Source organism: Macaca nemestrina, chromosome 2 (assembly GCF_043159975.1).
Source record: "Macaca nemestrina isolate mMacNem1 chromosome 2, mMacNem.hap1, whole genome shotgun sequence".
Lineage (NCBI taxonomy): Eukaryota > Metazoa > Chordata > Mammalia > Primates > Cercopithecidae > Macaca > Macaca nemestrina.
The window spans coordinates 98,653,634-98,676,982 of NC_092126.1; the positions used below are offsets into that span (position 1 = coordinate 98,653,634).

General features: G+C 43.3%; 1 protein-coding gene across 2 annotated transcripts in view; it reads left to right on the plus strand.

Moving 5' to 3' along the window:
* Nucleotides 1-442: 442 nt before the first annotated feature.
* LOC105480148 (SUMO specific peptidase 2) overlaps nucleotides 443-23,349 on the plus strand; it is a 47,540-nt gene continuing 24,633 nt past the window's right edge. Inside the window, exons 1-6 of one of the 2 annotated variants that reach the window (XM_011738658.2) lie at nucleotides 443-697; nucleotides 4,330-4,385; nucleotides 12,855-12,988; nucleotides 13,717-13,783; nucleotides 15,545-15,635; nucleotides 21,184-21,352. In XM_011738658.2, the coding sequence (XP_011736960.2) occupies nucleotides 597-697; nucleotides 4,330-4,385; nucleotides 12,855-12,988; nucleotides 13,717-13,783; nucleotides 15,545-15,635; nucleotides 21,184-21,352 (618 nt within the window). In that variant the 5' untranslated portion in view covers nucleotides 443-596. Of the gene's footprint in view, nucleotides 698-4,329; nucleotides 4,386-12,854; nucleotides 12,989-13,716; nucleotides 13,784-15,544; nucleotides 15,636-21,183; nucleotides 21,353-23,349 lie in introns of those variants that run through there. The other variant, XM_071091405.1, reaches the window with a different exon arrangement.

The window sequence follows — 23,349 nt, forward strand, 5'->3', positions numbered from 1 at the left end:
GTTGCTGGGCATATTAAGGTTACAATGCATGAAAAGTACGAGGCAAAAGGTAAGTGCAAAATAAAGGGCGCCTAAAACGGTATTTGTGTGTTAATTAACCTGAGCTACCTTTACGTGTGCACTCAGCAAACACTGAGCACCTATTCTCCTCTGGGACCCTGGAACGCCTCCTCCGGAGTGGTGCAGCCTCACGTGAGGCCTGTGGGCCTTGTCCCACGGGCCGGCTCGGGATTGGCTCAGCCGAAGAGAAAACCCTGCCGACAGCCCTTTCGATCTCGTCAGCGATTGGGGCCGGCACCGTCCCACAATTACTCTTGTTGCTGGGCTCGGAAATAGGGAGCGGTGCTAGGTTGCGCGTGCGCAGATTGAGAATGGAGCTTTCCGGTCGGGCGGGAGGAGGTGACGTCAGGAGTGGTGGCGGGCGGGGGCCTCTGGTAGCCCTGGGGACGCTGTATCTGTGGGCCCTTCAACCGCGTCACAAATCAGCGACCGAACTCTGGCGGTGGTGGCTGAGACGGCGAAGGCGGCAGCGGCGGCGACAGCTCTGGGGTTTGCGTCTCGGGGTGTGTCGGCCGCCGCTGCTGCTCGGGCCTGGTATGTACAGATGGCTGGTTAGGATTCTCGGCACCATTTTCCGTTTCTGCGACCGGTCGGTGCCCCCTGCCCGGGCCCTCCTGAAGAGGCGGCGCTCAGACAGGTGAGACCAGAGGGGGCTGAGCGCCGGCCTGGCCTTACCCCCTCCCCCACAGCAGGCTCCTCGGCCGTGATAGCTTTGATTCAGCCAGGCTCACCCGAAGCAGGTCGCCGGGATCCTAGTGACGTAGTCGTTCCCGCCGGGCTGTGGGGAGGCAGCTCCTGATGAAGGAGGAGCTGGTCGTCTTCGGAGCGGCCGGTGATGGCAGGGTCTTTGACATTCTTGTCAGAGGCCAAGCTGGTTGCTGATAACAAATGGGGCTTTGCCGCTCTTAGGCTGAACACTAACATTGAAGGAATACTGTCTTTGTTGTGGCTCACTGTTTACAAAGCACCCTCCCAAGTGTCATCTGCAGACATTAAGTGCAGTTAAAGGAAGTGAGATTCATAGCTTGCCCAAAGCCGTTTTGACTGCAAGTACTGTCCTTGCAGCAAGAAACAGCAGCTGTTTTGTTCTAAAACAGCTGTCAAACAGTCTGTGTGTTTGGGGCCAGAAGGGTTTTGTGCTTTAGAATTAGTGAATGAGTAAAAAGGCTTAGGTGCCTCACTCCTTTAAAACAATCACTAGTCTGTACTTTTAAATTCGGTTAAAATGTGGGGGAAACTCAAAGCTGTTCTTTTCTTTCTTTTCCTTTTGGTTGAGACGGAGTCTTCTCTGTCGCCCAGGCTGGAGTGCAGTGGCGCGATCTCGGCTCACTGCAAGCTCCGCCTCCCCCCTCCCCCCGCCCCCTCCCTGGGTTCAAGCGATTCCCCTGCCTCAGCCTCCCAAGTAACCGGAATTACAGGCGTGCACCACCATGCCTGGCTAATTTTTGTGTTTTTAGTAGAGATGGGGTTTCACCATATCGGCCAGGCTGGCCTTGAACTCCTGACCTCAAGTGATCCGCCCACCCCAGCCTCTGGAAGTGCTGGGACTGCAGGCATGAGCCCCTGCACCCGGCCCCAAAAGCTGTTCTTATTTAGCATCTACTCTTTGGAGTGTCCCATTTTTATTGTATCGACCTCCTTGCCTGAAAATCTAGAAAATAAAATACTATACAAATGCTGTGCCCCTCTCCAACTTTAGTGATCAAATGTTAATTTCTTTTTTTTTTTTTTTTTTTCCGGAGACTCGCTCTGTCCCCCAGGCTAGAGTGCAGTGGTGCAATCTCGACTTACTGCAAGCTCCGCCTCCCGAGGTCGCGCCATTCTCTTGCCTCAGCCTCCCGAGTAGCTGGGACTACAGGCGCCCAACACCACACCCAGCTAACTTTTTTTTTTTTTTTGAGACAGAATCTCATTTTGTTGCCCAAGCTGAAGTGCAGTGGCACGATCTCGGCTCACTGCAACCTCTGCCCACTGGGTTCAGGCGATTCTCCTGCCTCAGCCTCCCTAGTAGCTGGGATTACAGGCTCCTGCCACTGCACCCAGCTACTTTTTTTGTACTTTTTAGTAGAGATGGGTTTTCACCATCTTGGCCAGGCTGGTCTTGAACTCCTGACCTCGTGATCCACCCACCTCGGCCTCCCAAAGTGCTGGGATTACAGGCGTGAGCCACCGCGCCCGGACTCGCCCGCCTAATTTTTTGTATTTTTAGTAGAGACGGGGTTTTACCGTGTTAGCCAGGATGGTCTGGATCTCCTGACCTCGTGATCCACCCGCCTCGACCTCCCAAAGGCTGGGATGACAGGCGTGAGCTCCCGCTCCCGGCTGTTAATTTCATTTTTTTAACTAAGCCTCAATATCAAGAAAAGTGGAAGAAGTGTTCATTTGTGGGAGCTTGAGAGAACAAGATGTCTAATACATTAGACTGAGAATGCAGGTTATTGATGAGATTGGTTGTTAACTAAATTGTATCATGTGTTCCAGAGATTCATGGTTTTGCCTTATTTTTCTCTCCTATCTTTCTGTAGGGTTGATGTGAGGATCATTTGATAATGATCATTTGATGTGGTGTGAAGTGCCTAAACTGATGCTTACTGTATATAAGGGTAGTGTTTGTCTATTCTACCCTGGGGCCTTTTGCAGAGTCTGGTGCATGATAAGCACTTGGTCCCTATTTATCGAATAAGGGAAAGCTAATTTCCTCTCCCTTGTCCTGTCTTTGATGTGAATCCCTGCTAGTCGGTGGAACATGGTTTGGTGATCAAAACCTTGATTTTTACTATACTTCAGATGTTCACATTCTTAATCCAAAACAACGCTTCTCGGTGTAAACCATTTTTCAGTCAAAATGAAGCCCAGCAGGGCTTGTTGGAATGTATAAAGCTGAGTTGAATAAAATCCTGGGATCTCATTTTATTCTATTCTTTTTTTTTTTTTTTTTTTGGCATGTGTGAATATAATTGATCAGAAGGGTTCAGAGAGATGATAAGTAATATGATATGACCCTTTACCATTCTTGACATCTGGGTCCTGAAACTTTCCACAATTCCAAAGTTCTTTATTACCACCATAATATAGTTTGCGTGATAAAAATGAAGTTAAATATAACCCTTGATTAAGATTTGTCTTTTTTAACTTGTAGAAGTTTTTTTTTTAAACTCCCTTACACACAAAAGAAAAAACAATAAAAAAGAATTGTCTTTTAAGGCCGTTCATATTAATACTGTCACTTAAAGTAAAAGATGACTTTCTTTGGGGATCATTTTCAAAAGGAAATTGTTTGTTTGTTGGTTTTTTTTTGAGACAGAGTCTCGCTGTCTCGCCCAGGCTGCAGTGCAGTGGCGCGATCTCGGCTCACTGCAAGCCCCGCCTCCCGGGTTCACGCCATTCTCCCGCCTCAGCCTCCGAGTAGCTGGGACTACAGGCACCCGCCACCAGGCCCGGCTAGTTTTTTTTTTTGTATTTTTAGTAGAGACGTGGTTTCACCATGTTAGCCAGGATGGTCTCGATTTCCTGACCTCGTGATCCACCCGCCTTGGCCTCCCAAAGTGCTGGGATTACAGGCTTGAGCCACCGCGCCCGGCCTGTTTGTTGCTTTTAAATCATTTCTAGAGTGAAAGAGAAAATACTAGCCCTAAACTCTTACCTGGGTTCATTTACTAGCTAAATGACTTTGGCCAGTTTTAAGTTTGTACTTTAACCAGATGCAAATTATTATTTGTTGAGAAGTTTGGGTCTCTCTCAAATAGTTGAAACTGTAGCAGTAAGTCTTCAAATGTGAAAAACCTACTATAGAATAGCATTCTCTCTTTTATTTTGCTTTTATTTTTATTTTTATTTCTTTTTGAGACAAGGTCTCACTCTTGATTAGGCTGGAGTGCAGTGGCATGACCTGGGCCCACTGCAGCCTCAACTTCCTGGGCTTAAGTGATCCTCCTGTCTTAGCCTCCCGTGTAGCTGGGACCACAGTCACGTACCACCAACGCTGGCTAATTATTTATTTATTTATTTTTTCATAGAGATGAGGTCTTACTTTGTTGCCCAGGCTGATGTCAAACTCCAAGGCTCAAGCAATCCTCCACTTTGGCCTCCCAAAGTGCTGGGATTATAGGCATGAGCCATTGCGTCCCACCAGCATTGTCTTTTAAAACATCAGTTGGATCTCATTTTATGACAAAGTGACAGAAGGGGGATGTGTTATATGAATAGTAAGTTTACATAAATGAATGTGTGCATAAATATATATATATTTTTTTTCTTTGTCTCTTTCAGCACTCTGTTTTCTACAGTGGACACTGATGAAATACCAGCCAAAAGACCAAGATTAGGTACTGAATATAAATTTTAAAAATTTTTAAATAGGAAAAATATATGCATAGAACAAAATTCAAAAGGTAAAAAGTATGTGGTAAAAAGTAAGTATTGGCCAGGCGCAGTGGCTCACACCTGTAATCCTAGCACTTTGGGAGGCCAAGGCAGGCGGATCACCTGAGTCAGGAGTTTGAGACCAGCCTGGCCAACGTGGCGAAACCCCGTCTCTACTAAAAGTACAAAAATTAGCTGGGTGTGGTGGCAGGCACTTGTAATCCCAGCTACTCAGGAGACTGAGGCAGGAGAATCACTTGAACCTGGGAGGTGGAGGTTGCTGTGAGCCGAGATCGTACCACTGCACTCCAGCCTGGGGCGACAGAGCAAGACTGTGTCAAGAAAAAGAAAAGTCTCTTTTCTGGCCGGACGCGGTGGCTCAAACCTTTAATCCCAGCACTTTGGAGGCTGAGGTGGGAGGATCACTTGGGATCAGGAGTTTGAGACCAACCTGGCCAACATGGTGAAACCCCATCTCTACTAAAAATTAAAAATTAGCCAGGTGGCGCATGCCTATAGCCACAGCTACTCGGGAGGCTGAGGCATGAGAATCACTTGAACCTGGGAGGCGAAGGTTGCAGTGAGCCAAGATTCTGCTACTGCACTCCAGCCTGGGTGACAGAGCGAGACTCCGTCTCAAAAAAAAAAAAAAAAAACACCAAAGAAAGAAAGTCTTTTTCCTGTCCCTTCCTTATCTTTTCTAGAGGTAACTACTGTTACCAAGGACTTGTCTAATCCTTGCAGGTAAATAAGCCTAGGTGCAGACTGTGCATTTTAAAATTCTAAATCCTATAAAGAGAAGATACTTTTTATTTTTAAGGAGGAAATGTTGTTAATATTTCAAACTGAGGTGACTCTAGTTCAGATGGCTGAGGGAACCCATCTTACTTTTTTTTTTTTTTTTTTCGAGACAGGGTCTCATTCTGTCACCCAGGCTGGGATGCAGTGGCATGATTATGGCTCACTGCAGTCTCCACCTCCCTGGGCCCAGGTGATCCTCCCACCTCAGCATCCCAAGTAGTTAGTTGGGCCTACAGGCGCATTATCACACCTAGCTAATTTTTGTATATTTTTGTAGAAACAGGGTCTTGCCATATTGCCCAGGCTGAAAATAGGCAGCAGTGGCATTTTGAAAGAATATTCCTATCTTTAGGAAGCAGTAATATTTTTCTTTTTTTTTCTTTCCTTTTTTTTTTTTTTTTTTTTTTTTTTTGAGACAGGCTCTTGCTCTGTCTTGATCTTGTCATCAACAGTTTTTGTTTTTTTTTAAATTTTGTAAGAGGCAAGGGTGTCACTCTGTTGCCCAGGCTTCAGTGCAGTGCAGTGGCACGATCGTAGCTCACTGCAGCCTCAAACTCCTGGGCTCATGCGATCCTCCTGCCTCAGTTTCCTGAGTAGCTGGGACTACAGGCAGGTACCACTACACCTGGAAGATTATTTTATATGTAGATACTGGGTCTCTGTATGTTGCCCGGACTGATCTCGGAACTCCTGGCCTTCCAAAGAGCTAGGATTATGGATATAAGCCACTGTGCCCAGCCAAGTCTTATACTTCAGTATATGTGAATGGATAAAGAAAAGTAGATTAAAGGAAAAAAGGCATAATAAAATACTATAATAATATATTCTTCTCAAAAATGTTGATAAATTTGGGTCTACCTCCAGATGTGGTAACTGAGTGTGGACATATTTGTGTTAATATTTTGTTTAAATTCAGCAAGTACTTATTTTATTTATTTTTTTTTTGAGACGGAGTCTCGCTCTGTCACCCAGGCTGGAGTGCAGTGGCCGGATCTCAGCTCACTGCAAGCTCCGCCTCCCGGGTTCACGCCATTCTCCTGCCTCAGCCTCCCGAGTAGCTGGGACTACAGGCGCCCGCCACCTCGCCCGGCTAGTTTTTTGTATTTTTTAGTAGAGACGGGGTTTCACCGTGTTAACCAGGATGGTCTCGATCTCCCGACCTCGTGATCCGCCCGTCTCGGCCTCCCAAAGTACTGGGATTACAGGCTTGAGCCACCGCGCCCGGCCAGCAAGTACTTATTGAACATGTCTCAGTGCTAACCAATGTGTTAGGTTTTACAGAAAATACAAAAATTAGTAAGACAGGGTCTCCATTTTTTTTTTTAGATGGAGTCTTGCTCTGTTGCTCAGGCTGGAGTGCAATGGCACAATCTTGGCCCACTGCAACCTCCACCTCCCGGGTTCAAGTGATTCCCCTGCCTCAGCCTCCCAAGTAGCTGAGACTACAGGTGCCCACCACCACGCCCGGCTAATTTTTTTATTTTTAGTAGGGACAGGGTTTCGCCATCTTGGCCAGGCTGGTCTCAAGCTCCTGACCTCAAGTGATCCACCTGCCTTGGCCTCCCAAAGTGCTAGCATTACAGGCATAAGCTACTGCACCCGGCCTGGGTTTCCATTTTTAAGGACCTTACATGATTATATGGTAGGGGTATAAGACAAGCACATAATAATGCTAATGTCAATGAAAATATGATAAAAAATTTAAAAAAAAGGTAGTAACAAAATCCTATCCAATTTTCATCTCATGGAGGCTCAGTAAATGTTTGCTGGAGTTAGTATGAGTTAGTATGTTAGCCCAGGTTTTGAAGGGTGGATAGGATATCAAAGGAGAGCAATAGGAAGGAAAAATATTCCAGGCAGAGGGAACAGTATGGGAAAGTTGTGCAAATTCAAGAAATAGCGAATAGAGCTCGGGAAAAAAAATGGCTGAAGACAGGTAGATCAAATTATTGTTTTGTTTTGTTTTGTTTTTTAATGGAGACAGCATCTTGCTATATTGCTCAGGCTGATCTCGAACTCCTGGGCTTAAGTGATGCTCTCACCTTGGCTTTCCAAAATGCTGGGATTACAGGCGCGAACCACCATACCCGGCCAAGCATTTTCGAATGACAGGAATTTATACTAAATTCATTAGAACAGCATTTCCCAAAGCACAGGATAGATACCAATTTAGGAAATGATTTTAGGGGATTCCACATTCACAGTATTGTGTAACATTTGAATTGTGATTATGTATTAAGAAAGGTGTATCCTTTTCAGTTATTTATTTGAGGTGCTCACATCCTGTTTATTTCAAACAGAAAATCTTGATTTAATGCTAGTATATCTTCAATACTTGCCTAATATACGCTAATCTCTCATTTTTTAACAGGCCCAACTAGAACTTAGTATTATTGTGTTTTCATTTCTTTTTTCTTTTTTTTTTTTTTTTTGAGATGGAGTTTCGCTCTCATTGCCCAGGCTGGAGTGCAATGGCACGATCTTGGCTCATTGCAACCTCCGCCTCCCAGGTTCAAGCGATTCTCCTGCCTCAGCCTCCCCAGTAGCTGGGATTACAGGCACCTGCCACTATGCCCGGCTAATTTTTGTATTTTTAATGGAGACAGGGTTTCACCATGTTGGCCACACTGGTCTTGAACTCTTGACCTCAAGTGATCCGCCCACCTCGGCCTCCCAAAGTGCTGGTATTACAGGTGTGAGCCACCGCACCGGGCTGTGTTTTCATTTCTTTATAAGGCAGGTGATGTTGGCTTTACATATGCAGTAGTAATTTAAAATTATCTTTTTTTAAAGCCAAAAAAGGAAGTCAGTTTTAAAGAAAAATATAAACAGCTTGTACTTGGATGTGGTTAAAAAAAAAAAAACAAACCAAGAACACAAACTTTGGTGTTACAGAAGGTTTCTGATTGAATTACTTAGGATAATCCTCTGTTTTATGGACTTCTGTGTTAAGGATCACTTATTACATCATTCCTATTAAATATGTAGTATGATTTACTTTTTTTTTTTTTAATTAAAAAGTAAACTAATGTCGAAAATGCAAACTTGTGTAGTATGATTTTCTGAATGGCAAATTGTAGAAGGAAATCTAAGCCAAAGGGTAGGCAGTGGGTAGCAGAGTTTGTAAAGGTCTGTAGAGTGCTGTCCAAGAGAACTTCTGCAGTGATGACTGTTGGGCACTCGAAATGTGGCTAGTTCAATTGAGGAATTGAATTTTAAATTTTATTTGATTCTAATAAAATTTTAAGTTAGGTAACCATATCTGGCTACTAGCTATTGTGTTGGACAGTACAACTCCACTGGTTGCTTTTGAGAGAAAAAAAAGCAAAGCAAGGGTAAAAGAAGACCTCAGAATTTCAGGCTCATGATCTTTTTTTTTTTTTTTTTTTTTTGAGACGGAGTCTCGCTGTGTCACCCAGGCTGGAGTGCAGTGGCACAATCTCGGTTCACTGCAACCTCCACCTCCCAGGTTCAAGCGATTCTCCTGCCTCAGCCTCCTGAGTAGCTGGGATTACAGGTGTGTACCACCACGCCCAGCTAATTTTTGTATTTTAGTAGAGATGGGGTTTCACCATATTGGCCAGACTGGTCTTGAACTCCTGACCTCAAGTGAGCCACCTACCATGGCCTCCCAAAGTGCAGCTAATTTTTGTATTTTAGTAGAGACAGGGTTTCACTATGTTGGCCAGGCTGGTCTCAAACTCCTGACCTCAAGTGATCCACCCACTTTGGCCTCCAAAAGTGCTAGGATTAAATGAGCCACCGTACCTGGCTCAGGCTCATGACCTTAAAGGTGAAAGGGATTTTAAGAGATCTATGTAGTTCAGTCTCAGAAAAGTAAGGTGATCTTTTCCCCATTTTACAGATGAGGCAGGCCTTCTGTTTTTTAAAAAAATCAGTGAGATCTTTTGACATAATCTCAGGGACATATCCAGATTTTGATAACACTCATAGGAAAACAAATATTATGATATTGTTTAGTAGCCACAATTTGCTGTGTTACCAAGAGTACTCTTGTCCTCTAGGGTCTGGATGACTGTGGTTAAGCATCAATCGCTAAAGCTCTTTTTCTCCTCCTTGTAAAGCACAGCAGAGTGTGTAATATCTCTCAGCAGTATTAGAGGGGGATAACCTGGAATTCTCTGTGATTCCTAAAATGAAAAACAACTGTTTGCATCGTTTGGTACTTATAACTATTAGCAAATTACTCAAATTGGATTGTGCTTTACCTGGCCATTACTTTTTCTCTTTTGTTTGTTATTCCCCTGTGTTTCTGGAAAGTATTTTACATGTTCTGGAGCACTGCTTAAAAGCTACCATTGCAGTCTATCTTTCTCTAAAGCAGATTGGCTAACGTGATGTTCTGTTTTTCTCAAACTAGTGTTTTCAAATACCCTTAATTAGGAAATAGGAAATTGTAGAAAGCTTACATCAGATATACAGAAAGTGAGAAAGAGGTAGTGTAATAAAAGGAGGAAGTGAGGAAAGCACTGAAACCAACCCTTTCCTTTTATTTTTGGTGGCAAGGGGATGAGCCTGAGATTTTTTTTTTTTTTTTTTTTTTTTTTTTTGAGACAGGGTCTCCCACTGTCACCCATACTGGAGTGCAGTGGCATGATCTCAGCTCACTGCAACCTCCACTTCCCAGTTCCAATGATTCTCCTGCTTTAGCCTCCCAAGTAGCTGGTATTACAGGCATGTGCCACCAGACCCAGCTAATTTAATTAATTTATTTGTTTATTTATTTATTTTTTGAGATGGAGTCTCACTCTGTTGCCCAGACTGGAGTGCAATGGTGCCATCTTGGCTCACTGCAACCTCCACCTCCTGGGTTCAAGCGATTCTTTTGCCTCAGCCTCCAGAGTAGCTGGGATTATAGGTGTGTGCCATGATGCCCAGCTAATTTTTGTATTTTTAGTAGAGATGGTTTTGCCATGATGGTCAGGCTGGTCTTGAACTCCTGGCTTCAAGTGATCTGCCTGCCTCGGCCTCCCTAAGTGCTGGGATTATAGGAGTGAGCCATTGTGCGCAGCCAATTTTTGTATTTTTAGTAGAGACGAGATATTGCCATGTTGACCAGGCTGGTCTCGAACTTCTGACCTCAAGTGATCTGCCTGCCTCTGCCTCCCAAAGTGCTAGGATTACAGGCATTAGCCACGGTGCCCGGCCTAAGATCTTCTAACACATCTCCACTAGAGGGATAGTCTTGTTCCATCTTAGATGTTTAAAAGCTACATATTTTAGGCCAGGTGCAGTGGCATACACCTGTAATCTCAGCACTTTGGGAGGCTGTGGCAGAAGGATCATCTGAGCCCAGGAGTTCCAGACCAGCCTGGGCAATATAGTGAGACCCTGCCTCTACCAAAAAATCAAAAAAAATTAGCCAGGCATGGTGGTGCATGCCTGTGATCCCAGCTACTCAGGAGACTGAGGTAGGAGGATCACTTGAGCCCGGGAGGTTGAGGCTGCAGTGAGTAGTGATCATGCCACTGCACTCTAGTCTGGGTGACAGAGTAAGACCCTGTCTCAAAAAAAAAAAAAAAAAAAAAAAAAAAAAAGCTGCATATTTTATACTTAGCCAAGATTTAATAGGGGCTTAGTAAATAATTGTTTAGGGTAACTACAGTACATTGTTACTTGCCTGGGAAGTAAGGACAAACTAGTGAGACTATGACAGAATTCCACCATACTTGGTGGCTATATGCTCCTTGTTGTTTAATCATGCCCTCATCTCTGTGGTAAAAATTTATCTATTTATTTATTTTGTTTATTTTTTGTGAGACAGAGTCTCACTCTGACGTCCAGGCTGGAGTGTAATGGCACGATCTCAGCTCACTGCAACCTCCACTTTCCAGGTTCAAGTGATTCTCCTGCCTCAGCCTGCCAAGTAGCTGGGACTACAGGCACACACCACTGAGCCCAGCTAATTTTTGTATTTTTTTTAGAGATGGGATTTCACCATGTTTGCCAAGCTGGTCTTGAACTCCTGACCTCGTGATCCATCTGCCTTAGCCTCCCAAAGTGTTGGGATTATAGGCGTGAGCCACCACGCCTGGCAAAAATTTATTTTATATATCCTGGAGAACTCATTGCTTAACAGCTGTCATTTCAGAACATTTTGTGTATGTGTGTGAATCAGTACGGATTTGCTAAAGTGATGGTTTTATGTTTTTTTTTTTTTTTCTTTTTTTTTTTTTTTGAGATGGAGTCTCGCTCTGTCACCCAGGCTGGAGTGCAGTGGCCGGATCTCAGCTCACTGCAAGCTCCGCTTCCCGGGTTTACGCCATTCTCCTGCCTCAGCCTCCCGAGTAGCTGGGACTACAGGCGTCCGCCACCTCGCCCGGCTAGTTTTTTGTATTTTTTAGTAGAGACGGGGTTTCACCATGTTAGCCAGGATGGTCTCGATCTCCTGACCTCGTGATCCGCCCGTCTCGGCCTCCCAAAGTGCTGGGATTACAGGCTTGAGCCACCGCGCCCGGCCTTGGTTTTATGTTTTTATGTTCAGATGTTTTATTTTAAAAACACAATTACAATACTGATGTTCCAGTTATTCAGTTAGAAAAAGATTATTTATTTATTTTGAGATGGAGTCTCACTCTATCGCCCTGGCTGGAGTGCAGTGGTGTGATCTTGGCTCACTGCAACCTCCGCCTCCCCGGTTCAAGAGATTCTTCTACATCAGCCTCCTGAGTAGCTGGGACTACAGTCGTGTACCACCACGCCCGGCTAATGTTTTGTATTTTCAGTAGAGATGGGGTTTCACCGTGTTAGCCAGGATGTTCTCGATCTCCTGACCTCAAGTAATCCACCCTCCTCAGTCTCCCAAAGTGCTGGGATTACAGGTGTGAGCCACGAGTCTGGCCTAATTTTTTTTTTTTTTTTTTTTTTTTTGAGACAAAGTTTCACCCTTGTTGCCCAGGCTGGAGTGCAGTGGAGCAATCTTGGCTCACCACAACCTCTGACTCCTGGGTTCAAGCGATTCTCCTGCCTCAGCCTCCTGAGTAGGTGGGATTATAGGGATGTGCCAGCACGCCCAGCTAATTCTTTGTATTTTTAGTAGAGATGGGGTTTCTTCATGTTAGTCAGGCTGGTCTTGAACTCCCGACCTCAGGTGATCTGCCCACCTTGGCCTCCCAAAGTGCTGGGATTACAGGCATGGGCCACCACACCTGACCTAGAAAACGATTATTTTTATAAATACCTTTTTATTTCAATGGTTGAAAATAGGACTTTTTTTAATTTTTGTTTTTGGAGACAGAGTCTCACTCTGTTGCCCAGGCTGGAGTGCAGTGGCACAATCACAGCTTACTGCAGCCTCAACCTCCTGGGCTCAGGTGATCCTCCCACCTCAGCCTCCCAGGTAGCTGGAACTAGAGGCGTGCAATACCATTTCCTGCTAATTTTTTGTACAGATGGGGTTTCTCTATGGTGGCCCAAGCTGGTTTCGAGCTCCTGGGCTCAAGCCATCCTCCCACCTTAGCCTCCCAAAGTGTTGGGATTACAGGTGTGAGCACCACACCCAGCCAATAGAACTTTTAATAAAAATTGAGAGAGGCTCTTTCTAAAATATTGTTTTATTTTTTTGCTGGAAGTTTATTACTCTATATTTACAGTTTGTTAAAACTTTCTAGATTGCTTTATTCACCAAGTGAAAAACAGTCTCTACAATGCTGCCAGCTTATTTGGATTCCCATTCCAGCTGACCACAAAGCCCATGGTAACTTCTGCTTGTAATGGAACACGGAATGTGGCCCCTTCAGGAGAGGTCAGTGGGGATGAGACTCCATTAGGAATACTGATCTTTATACTTCATCATTACATTTTAGACAATTATCTGTTTGAGAGTTAATGTATACAATTACATTTTTCCAGAAATACTTGTATCTTTATTAGCTGTGATATAAAGGCCAAGAAATTAAAGGTTAATACATTGAACATTTAAAACGTGTTTGTAAGGAGCTAAATATTATTACATATGCCTTCTTATTTAAGTTTGTACAAAGAAACTGGAATTGTTATTTTATTTTATTTTATTTTTTTTGAGACAGAGTCTGGCTTTGTCTTCCAGGCTGGAGTGCAGTGGCATGATCTTGGCTCACTGCAATCTCCACCTCCCGGGTTCAAGCAATTCTCCTGCCTCAGCCTCCCAAGTGGCTGGGACTACAGGCACCCACCACCATTCCTGGCTGATTTTTGTATTTTTAGCAGAGACGGGGTTTCACCATATTGGTCAGGTTGGTCTCGGAACTCCTGACCTTGTGATCCGCCCTCCTCAGCCTCCCAAAGTGCTGGGATTACAGGCGTGAGCCACTGCGCCTGGCCTTGGAATTGTTATTTCTACATCATTTTGTGAGTCTTGACAAATTAAACCTTAGGTCTTATTGATGGTATCTCTTCTGTGAGCTACCTAAGAAAAAGTTTTGTTTTCATAATAGAAACTTACTTAGATAACAAAATTGAGATGCTACAGAAGTGATTATGTTTGATTTTAAGGTATTTTCGAACTCTTCATCTTGTGAACTGACAGGTTCTGGATCCTGGAACAACATGCTGAAACTGGGTGAGGTGGTCAAAAATATTTCTGTTCCCCCCTACCTCCTTCTGCCCATTTTTTCCTACATTTTGAAAATATGAAAGGAAAACACTGATTTGGATTGGGATGAGAAAGACATTCTTTCTACTGTTCTAAAAAGCAAATAGCTTTTCTTCAGAATTGTTGTCTTTCAATTTACTGTTGTTTTTTGTTTGTATTATCAGTGTCCTCAATGTGACTTAGATCAAGGTCATATTAAAAAGGTTCATTCATTTAAAAAAAAAGAAAAAAGCAAAAACATTTCCTGAGAACTTACTCTGTGCCAGGTCCTGAGCTAAGTTATCAAGAATAACAAAATAATAAAACCTTATTCCTGTCCTTTAGGAGTTCATCATCTAGTTGGGGAGCAGCCTTAGGTTCCCAGTTATCACAGTTTTATCGACTAGGGACTTCCATGTCATCCTTAGATCTTAAAGTTGAATTGTCATTATTATATATATGCACTATACAAAATGCTGTGGTGGGGAAAAGTAGGAAGAAGCCAGAATCCTGCAAAATAGTTGTGATGTCTGCCACTCAGGTAGGCTTGTAAAACTGGAAGGGAAGGAAGTTAGGGAAAATGAGCTTAGAGAAGTTGTAGGTTTAAAATTCAAAAGTGGAAGAAGTTAAGAAAATGATAGAAGACTTAGAGTTGTGCTTTTCAAACTTTTTTAAAAAGTACCTCTAGGGGTAGAGAAAAGCAAAGGAGAATAAATACATACCCGTATGTCTGAGAAGCTAGCTCCTAAAATCTTGGAACAAAGATGATATTTTTTTTTCTTTTTTTTTTGAGATGGAGTTTCGCTCTTGTCGCGCAGGCTGGAGAGCAATGGTGCTATCTCGGGTCACTGCAACCTCTGCCTCCCGGGTTCAAGCGATTCTCCTGCCTCAGCCTCCTGAGTGGCTGGGATTACAGGCATGCACTACCACCCTGGCTAATTTTGTATTTTTAGAAGTAGAGACGGGGTTTCTCCATGTTGGTCAGGCTGATCTTGAACTCCTGACCTCAGGTGATCTGCCCACCTTGGCCTCCCAAAGTGCTGGGATTACAGGTGTGAGCCACAGCGCCCGGCCCAAAGATGATATTTCTTTGAAGCCTTTTATTTTATTTAGAAAATTAATAGAAATTGAATTTTATCATCTGTTTGGAATATTTGTTTAGAGTTGTTTACCATTAAAATTGACATATGTGAGGGATGGTAGATTTATCTTGTGCCTCTAGATGCTGGCACTACTGTGTTTCTGTGGGTTTTGTGTAGTCTAATCAGAGAAGCCCATGTATTCCTAGGGCAGGTTTCTTGTGTAAAGAGGTCCACAATCTCTTTATCTGCAACCCCTGGGAGCGAGATGTGCTTAGGAATTCAGAATTTTTCATATTTTAGGTATGTTACCAGCCAAACATATGGCTGGTTTGAATTTGAACAGTTTACTCCAGTTGATTAGATTACAGAGAGTTATAATCTTTGAGTTCTTCATGGCCTCTTAATAGTTCCATCAAGCAAAATAAGCAAAGCCTGCTAGTGAATTCTGTTATTACCTGTCTGAGATCAAAAACAAACTAAGCCCTATTGCTTTCCTTTAACTTCTACAAAATTTGTGCTTGACTCCTGTGCTCTTAATAGAAATTGAAAAACAAGGTGTTTATTTAGCTCTATGATGTAGGTTGCTCACAGATTTTTTTTCTTTCCTTATGCAGACTGTTTGCAGGTGATTTTTCATTTCACAATTACAAATGCATTTTTTAAATAGGTAATAAATCTCCTAATGGAATAAGTGACTATCCAAAGATCAGAGTGACAGTAACCCGAGATCAGCCACGCAGAGTCCTGCCTTCCTTTGGGTAAGTGTTAAATTCTGTCTTTCTGTAAATGGAAACTTAGCATTTATTAGGTGCTCATGCTTGCTAGGCAGTCTCACTTTTGTTCTATTATGTAGTCCTACTAAGTACTCTGAGGTTAGTAACTTGCTGAATGTCATGCAGCCAGTGAGAGACTTGAGCTTAGGTGTGTGTTATATTTTCTTTTTTTTTTTTTGAGATGGAGTTTTGCTCTGTCGCCCAGGCTGGAGTGCATTGGTGCGATCTTGGCTCACTGTGACCTCTGCCTTCTGGGTTCAAGCAATTCTCCTGCCTCAGCCTCTTGAGTAGCTGGGATTACGGGTGCCCCCCACAACCATGCCCGGCTAATTTTTGTATTTTTAGTAGAGACGGGGTTTCACCATGTTGGCCAGGCTGGTCTCGAACTCCTGACCTCAGGTGATCCGCCTGCCTTGGCCTCCCAAAGTGCTGGGATTACAGATGTGAGCTACCGCGCCCGGCCTTACATTTTCTACTGTATTATATGCCCATAGCATCTGATTTTGAAAACTGTTTTAGAAAGACTTGTCACTTATTTTATTCTCAACTTAAAAATATAATTATGCATACAGAAGAGTGCTGAAATTATAAGTGTACATGGCCTGGTTAGTTTTCATACAGTGGTCATAGCCATCAATTCTGTGAAATGTTATTATTAATAGTTTTCTTCCCTCCTGTTTCTATATCTTTGTAGAATTTTTATTGCTTGGACATTAGACTTTCTGGATTTATCTAATTTTCCCATACATTCTCTCCTTCTGTTGTTCTTGCTTTTTTTTTTTTTTTTTTTTTTTTTTTTGAGATGGGGTCTCCCTCTGTCACCCAGGCAGTTCGGTGGCACAGTCTCGGCTCACTGCAGCCTCTGCCTCCCGGGTTCAAGCAATTCTGAGCCTCTCGAGTAGCTGGGATTACAGGGGCACGCCACCACTCCCAGCTATTTTTCGCATTTTTAGTAGAGACAGAGTTTCACCATGTTGGCCAGGCCAGTCTCAAACTCCTGACCTCAGGTGATCCGCCCACCTCAGCCTCTCAAGGTGCTGGGATTACAGGCGTGAGCCATTGTGCCCGGCCTTCTTGCTCTTTTTAAAAACATTTTTTACTAATTCTTTTTTGACTCAGTTTTTAAGTTAGAAAAGTTCTCCCCCTGCCTATTCCCAATATTTTTTTTCTTTCTCTAAGCATCTTGTTCTTATAAGGATGCAAAATCTTTCCTTATCTCTCTAAAGCTGTTTATTATTTTAAAATATGTTTTGAGTGCTCCCTTCTGGTTTGTGCCCTCTCCCTGTTTGTTTATTTTGGTCTGATCTTTCAGGTTAGTCTTTATTCAGATACTTGGTACTCCTTGGCTATCCACTTATATATAGGGATGAGGAGCTAAAAACTAGCGCCCTCTGGAGTGGAGTAATGGTTGAGTGTAGGGCTAGGAAGGAAAGTATAAAGTGAGTCTGAACATCTTGTGCCAGCAAGTAAAGGAGTGTTCAAAAACTGGGGCATGCCACCCTGACAGAGGAGGAGATTTCGAAGGGGCTTTCACTGGCCAGATGGGATAATTTAAACATCAAAATGAATAAAGACAGGGACTCAGATGCTAATAAATAAATATATATGGTTGGGGAGGGAAAGATCTTTATAGTAGAATGCCAACTAATAAGTGGAAGGAATGATAGAATTAGAAAATCACCATTTTGTAACTGTCATGGTAGTAACTGATATGGGCAGGAATCATCAATTGAGCCAAAAACTAGTAAATAGGTTTGCAGCCTGGCCAAACATGGTGACATCCCGTCTTTACTAAAAATAGAAAAATTAACTAGATGTGGCGGCACGCACTTGTAATCCCAGCTACTCAGGAGGCTAAGGCAGTAGAATTGCTTGAACCGGGAGGCAGAGGTTGCAGTGAGCTGAGATTACATCACTGCATTCCAGCCTAGGAGACAGTGAGACTCTGTCTCAAAAAAAAAAAAAAAAAAAAAAAGTTTGATGAGGCACTGAAATTTACATAAACTCAAAATATCTCCTTTCACATTATTTTTTTTTTTTTGAGATGGAGTCTCGCTCTGTCGCCCAGGCTGGAGTTCAGTGGCATGATCTCAGCTCACTGCAACCTCTGCCTCCCAGGTTCAAGCGATTGTCCTGCCTCAGCCTCCTGAGTAGCAGGGACTACAGGGACACGCCACCATGCCCAGCTAATTTTGTATTTTTAGTAGAGACAGGGTTTCACTATGTTGGCCAGGCTGGTCTCGAAGTCCTGACCTCAGGTGATCTACCCGCCTCGGCCTCCCAAAGTGCTGGAATTACAGGCATGAGCCACCACGCCCAGCCCACATTACTTATTAATTACAAAGGGAAAAATAAAGTGGAGAAGCACGACTGACACCACCTTAACCAAGAGATCAAAGTGAAATTGCCAGCAGTTGGACAAACTGACATCATGGCATTCACATGTATTGTCCTGAGAAAGACATCATCACTAAATGCAGCATTCCTGCAAAAACGATAGACTCTAATTATGAGAAAGCTGGTTAAACTGAAATTAATGTTTATTCTACAAAACAATAGGTCTGTATTCATTAAAAAGATAAAGAAAAGCTGAAAAATTGTTTCAGACTGAAGGAGATCAAAGATAGGTGATAACTAAATGCATGCAATGTGAGATCCTGGATTAGATTTTAGATGGGACAAAATTGCTATGAAGGTTATTTTTTAATAGCTTTAGAGATGTTTGAATATGGGCTACATATTACGTTATACTATTGCAAAAGTTCCTGAATTTGGTGATTATGTTGTGGTTATTATAAGAGATCTCGGCCAGGCGCGGTGGCTCAAGCCTGTAATCCCAGCACTTTGGGAGGCTGAGGCGGGTGGATCACGAGGTCAGGAGATCGACACCATCCTGGCTAACATGGTGAAACCCCGTCTCTACTAAAAATACAAAAAAACTAGCCGGGCGAGGGGTTGCGCACCTATAATCCCAGCTACTCAAGGGGCTGAGGCAGGAGAATCGCTTGAACCCAGAAGGCAGAGGTTGCAATGAGCCGAGATTGCGCCACTGCACTCCAGCCTGGCAACACAGTGAGACTCCGTCTCAAATAAATACATAAATAAATAAATATTTTCTAATTTCTGTTTTACTTCCTCTTTGACCTGTGGTTTAAAAGAATAGAAATATGTTTTTTAATTTCCAAATATTTGGGACTTTGCAGATATCTTTCTGTTATTGATTTCTAGCTTCTATTATGGTTAGAGAATATGCTTTGTATGATTTCATTTCTTTTAAGTTTTTTATTTTTTTATTTATTTATTTTTTTTTGAGACGGAGTCTCGCTCTGTCGCCCAGGCTGGAGTGCAGTGGCGCGATCTCGGCTCACTGCAGGCTCCGCCTCCCGGGTTCACGCCATTCTCCTGCCTCAGCCTCCCGAGTAGCTGGGACTACAGGCGCCCACAACCGCGCCCGGCTAATTTTTTGTATTTTTAGTAGAGACGGGGTTTCACCGTGGTCTCGATCTCCTGACCTTGTGATCCGCCCGCCTCGGCCTCCCAAAGTGCTGGGATTACAGGCGTGAGCCACCGCGCCCGGCTAAGTTTTTTAATGTGTGTTTTATGACCTAGAGTATGGTCCAGTTGGATGATGTTCCATGTACACTTGAAAAGAATGCATATTCTGCTGTTGTTGGGTAGAGTGACCTAAATGTCAGGTCAGGTTGGTTGATAATGTTTTCCAGGTGTTAGTGATTTTTCTGCCGACTTTTTTATTGATTGATAAGTCAGGAATTGAGTTTTCTACCAAAATTGTGGATTTGTCTATTTCTCCTTCAGCTTTGTTAGTTTTTGCTCCATGCTTTTTGTTTTTTTTTTGGTTTTTGTTTTTTTTTTTTTTTTGAGAAGGAGTCTCGCCCTGTCGCCCAGACTGGAGTGCAGTGGTGTGATCTAGGCTCACTGAGCCACTGCGCCTGGCTGAGTCTGTTTATTTCTTAAGAATAAGGGCATTCAAGGCTGGGTGCGGTGGGTCACGCCTGTAATTCCAGCACTTTGGGAGGCCGAGGAGGGCGGATCACCTGAGGTCAGGAGTTTGAGACCAGCCTGGCCAACGTGGTGAAACCCCATCTCTACTTAAAATACAAAAAATTAGCCAGGCGTGGTGGCAGGCACCTATAGTCGTAGCTACTCGGGAGACTGAGGCAGGACAATTGCTTGAACCTGGGAGGCAGAGGTTGCAGTGAGCTGAGATCGCACCATTGCACTCCAGCCTGGGGGACAAGAGCAAGACTTTGTCTTAAAAAAAAAAAAAAAAGGCCAGGTGCGGTGGCTCACGCCTGTAATCCCAGCACTTTGGGAGGCCGAGGCGGGTGAATCACGAGGTCAGGAGATCAAGACCATCCTGGCTAACACAGTGAAACCCCGTCTCTACTAAAGAATACAAAAAATTAGCTGGGCGTAGTGGCGGGCGCCTATAGTCCCAGCTACTCGGGAGGCTGAGGCAGGAGAATGGTGTGAACCCAGGAGGCAGAGGTTGCAGTGAGCCGAGATTGTGCCACTACACTCCAGCCTGGGCGACAGAGCAAGACTCCGTCTCAAAAAAAAAAAAGAATAAGGGCATTCACTTACATGATCATGGATTACCAACATCAGGAAATTAACATAGATATAATACTATTATGTAATCTACAGGTCTTATTTAAATTTTTCTCTTACAGCTTTTTCTTTTTCCTAATACAGGATCCAGTGCAAGATTGTGTATTGCACATAGTTTTCATGTCTCTTTGATCTACTTTATTCTGCAACAACTCCTTGCCCTTTCTTTGTGTTCATTGGCATTAATATTTTAATTTTGTCTGATATTTACTGATGATTTGTTTCAGATTATGCCTTTTTTTTTTTTTTTGAAACACCACATAAGTGGTATTCATTTCAAAAGTGTCACCCAAGGAAAGAAGGGCATGATGTCAGTTTGTCACATTGTTGGTAATGGCAGGAAAGGCAGATTTTGTCACCAGCAACTGTGACTGGGTGCAAATTCCAGGCTTCAGTTCTTTCGGCATTTATTAATTTAGCATTCGGCAGATATTCATTGAGGGCCTTTTGGCTTAGACCCTGTACTAAGATACAGTGGTGAAAGGATGTAAGCTCTTTTCATGGAATTTAAAAGTTTAGTGTGGCATATAGACATTAAATAAATCACACCAATAATGAATTTCAGTGGTTCCAGGTGACTAAAGGAAAAATGCAGTTATCAGAAGGGGTATGTGCAATAGGGGAGCTAAATCTAGAGTTGGGGTTGGAAATGGGCATGAAGAGGAAGGCAGAGGCTTTCTTTGTGTGGCAGTTCTAGTTTAGAAACAGACATTCCATAGTGGAATGCTGGGGTGCCCTGTGCTCTAGGGATAGATCTAACTTTTGCATAATTGTACTTGTCTGACTTGCCAGGAGTAAGCTTCACCTAAAGCAACTTAATCACAGGATGGTCTAGAGCTTAGATTCCAGCAATTTAAGCAGCATGATGATACTTTTTTCTTTTTTTTTTTCTGTTGCTCAGTTTTACTTTGAACTCAGAAGGCTATAATAGAAGACCAGGTGGCCGTCGCCATAGCAAAGGTAATCCAGAGAGTTCTTTAATGTGGAAACCTCAGGAACAGGCTGTAACAGAGATGATTTCTGAAGAGAGTGGCAAGGGTCTGAGGCGTCCCCATTGTACTGTGGAGGAGGTAAGCCTTTTTAGCTTGATTTGTTTAAAAAAAAATTTTACAGCTCTTCCCGAAGATGCTGCCTAGAGACACTCAGAATGGTTCAAAGTTTGACATACCATTGTAGGTTTTCCTACAATACAGCCTTTAACAAAATGAGGCTGTCTCAAACCCAGATGCACCAAAAATCTGCATGCAGCTTGTGCCCAGGCAGACTTTGAGGGGTTCATGCTATGAGACCTAAAGTTCTTATGAGATTGTCCAGATCCCATTAGCAGGGCCTATAGTGGCCATGTGTGCTCAATGAGTCTGTGACAGGATCAAGCATGTTGCTTATCAAGGAGCAGAAAATCGTTGTGAAAGTGCTGAAGACACAGACACACAGTCAGACAGCTAAATTTAAAAATGAAACTTTTTTGAGTAATAAAAATTAGAAGACTAAAAATAATTTTTAATGAATATTTTTGGGAGCAAATAATATATCTACTATGTTATATATTTCTTTTTTCCTTTTTTTTTTTTTTTTTTGAGACAGAGTGAGACTCTATCACCCATGCTGGGTGCAGTAGTGCAGTCTTGGCTCACTGTAACCTCTGTCTCCCATGTTCCAGCACATGTCATATATTTCAAAGGGTACTAAAGTATGTACAGTGACTAAGTTTCTCAGACTCCCTTCCATACCTGGCTTCCACCACCATGTTTACTTCTTGGCAAGTAACCTCTGATACCTATATGTATTCTTCTATAGATATTCTAGATACCTATAATTTAGTCAAGTTTTAGATGTAGTTATTTTTATTATAGGGAAGAAAAAAGAGTCATATTAGGAAGAGATAAGATTAGATCCTTTTTTTTTTTTTTGAGACAGAGTTTCGCTATTGTTGCCCAGGCTGGAGTGCAATGGCACTATCTTGGCTCTCTGCACCCTCCACCTCCCAGGTTCAAGTGATTCTCCTGCCTCAGCCTCCCAAGTAGCTGGGATTACAGGCATGTGCCACCACGCCCAGCTAATCTTTTGTATTTTTAGTAGAGATAAGGTTTCACCATGTTGTCCAGGCTGGTCTCGAACTCCTGACCTCAGGTGATCCACTAACCTCAGCCTCCCAAAGTGCTGGGATAACAGGCATGAGCCACTGCACCTGGCCAAGATTAGATTCTTTTTGGGTACCTGAATTAGTCTAACTTGCTTTTTTTTAAAACAATTACCAAGTTTTTTTTTTTATAGAGAGAGATGGGATATCACTATGTTGCCTAGGCTGGTTTCAAACTCCTGGGCTCAAGCGATCCTCCAGCGTCAGCCTCCCAGAGTGCTGGAATTACAGGCGTGAGCCACCGTGCCCAGCCCTAACTTGTTTCTTTTTATAAACTTTAATAACTGTGACTAAGGAAGGGAAGTAAATGGTGTGCATCTCTGCTTTTTCCTTCACCTTTCAGAGCACTCAGCATGGTGAAGAGTCAATCTTTTTACTTTCCTTTTGAGGTTTTCCTTTATTCCAGGAAAATTTAGAATTATTCCTGTATCTGGCACTCCCTAGGACCATCTGCTATTTCACTTGCCAGCTAGTTTTCTGAGTCACTTGTTTAATTTAGTTCATCAAAGAAATATTTATTTGGGTCCCAGGTACTGTGCTAGTTGTACTGTGCTAGCAATTCAAGATTAAATGAAATGCGGTTCCTGCCCTCTAAGAGCTTATACATAAATAGTTGATATTTGATGAGCAGGCAGAGAGAGGGGAATGAACCATAGCCCTGAAAGGGGTTTTAAGATGATGTATTAAAGGCCAGGCGCGGTGGCTTAGCCTGTAATCCCAGCACTTTGGGAGGCCGAGGTGGGCGGATCACGAGGTCAGGAGATCGAGACCATCCTGGCTAACATGGTAAAACCCTGTCTCTACTAAAAATACAAAAAATTAGCCAGGCGTGGTGGCGGGCGCCTGTAGTCCCAGCTACTCTGGAGGCTGAGGCAGGAGAATGGCGTGAACGCGGGAAGCAGAGCTTGCAGTGAGCTGAGATCGCGC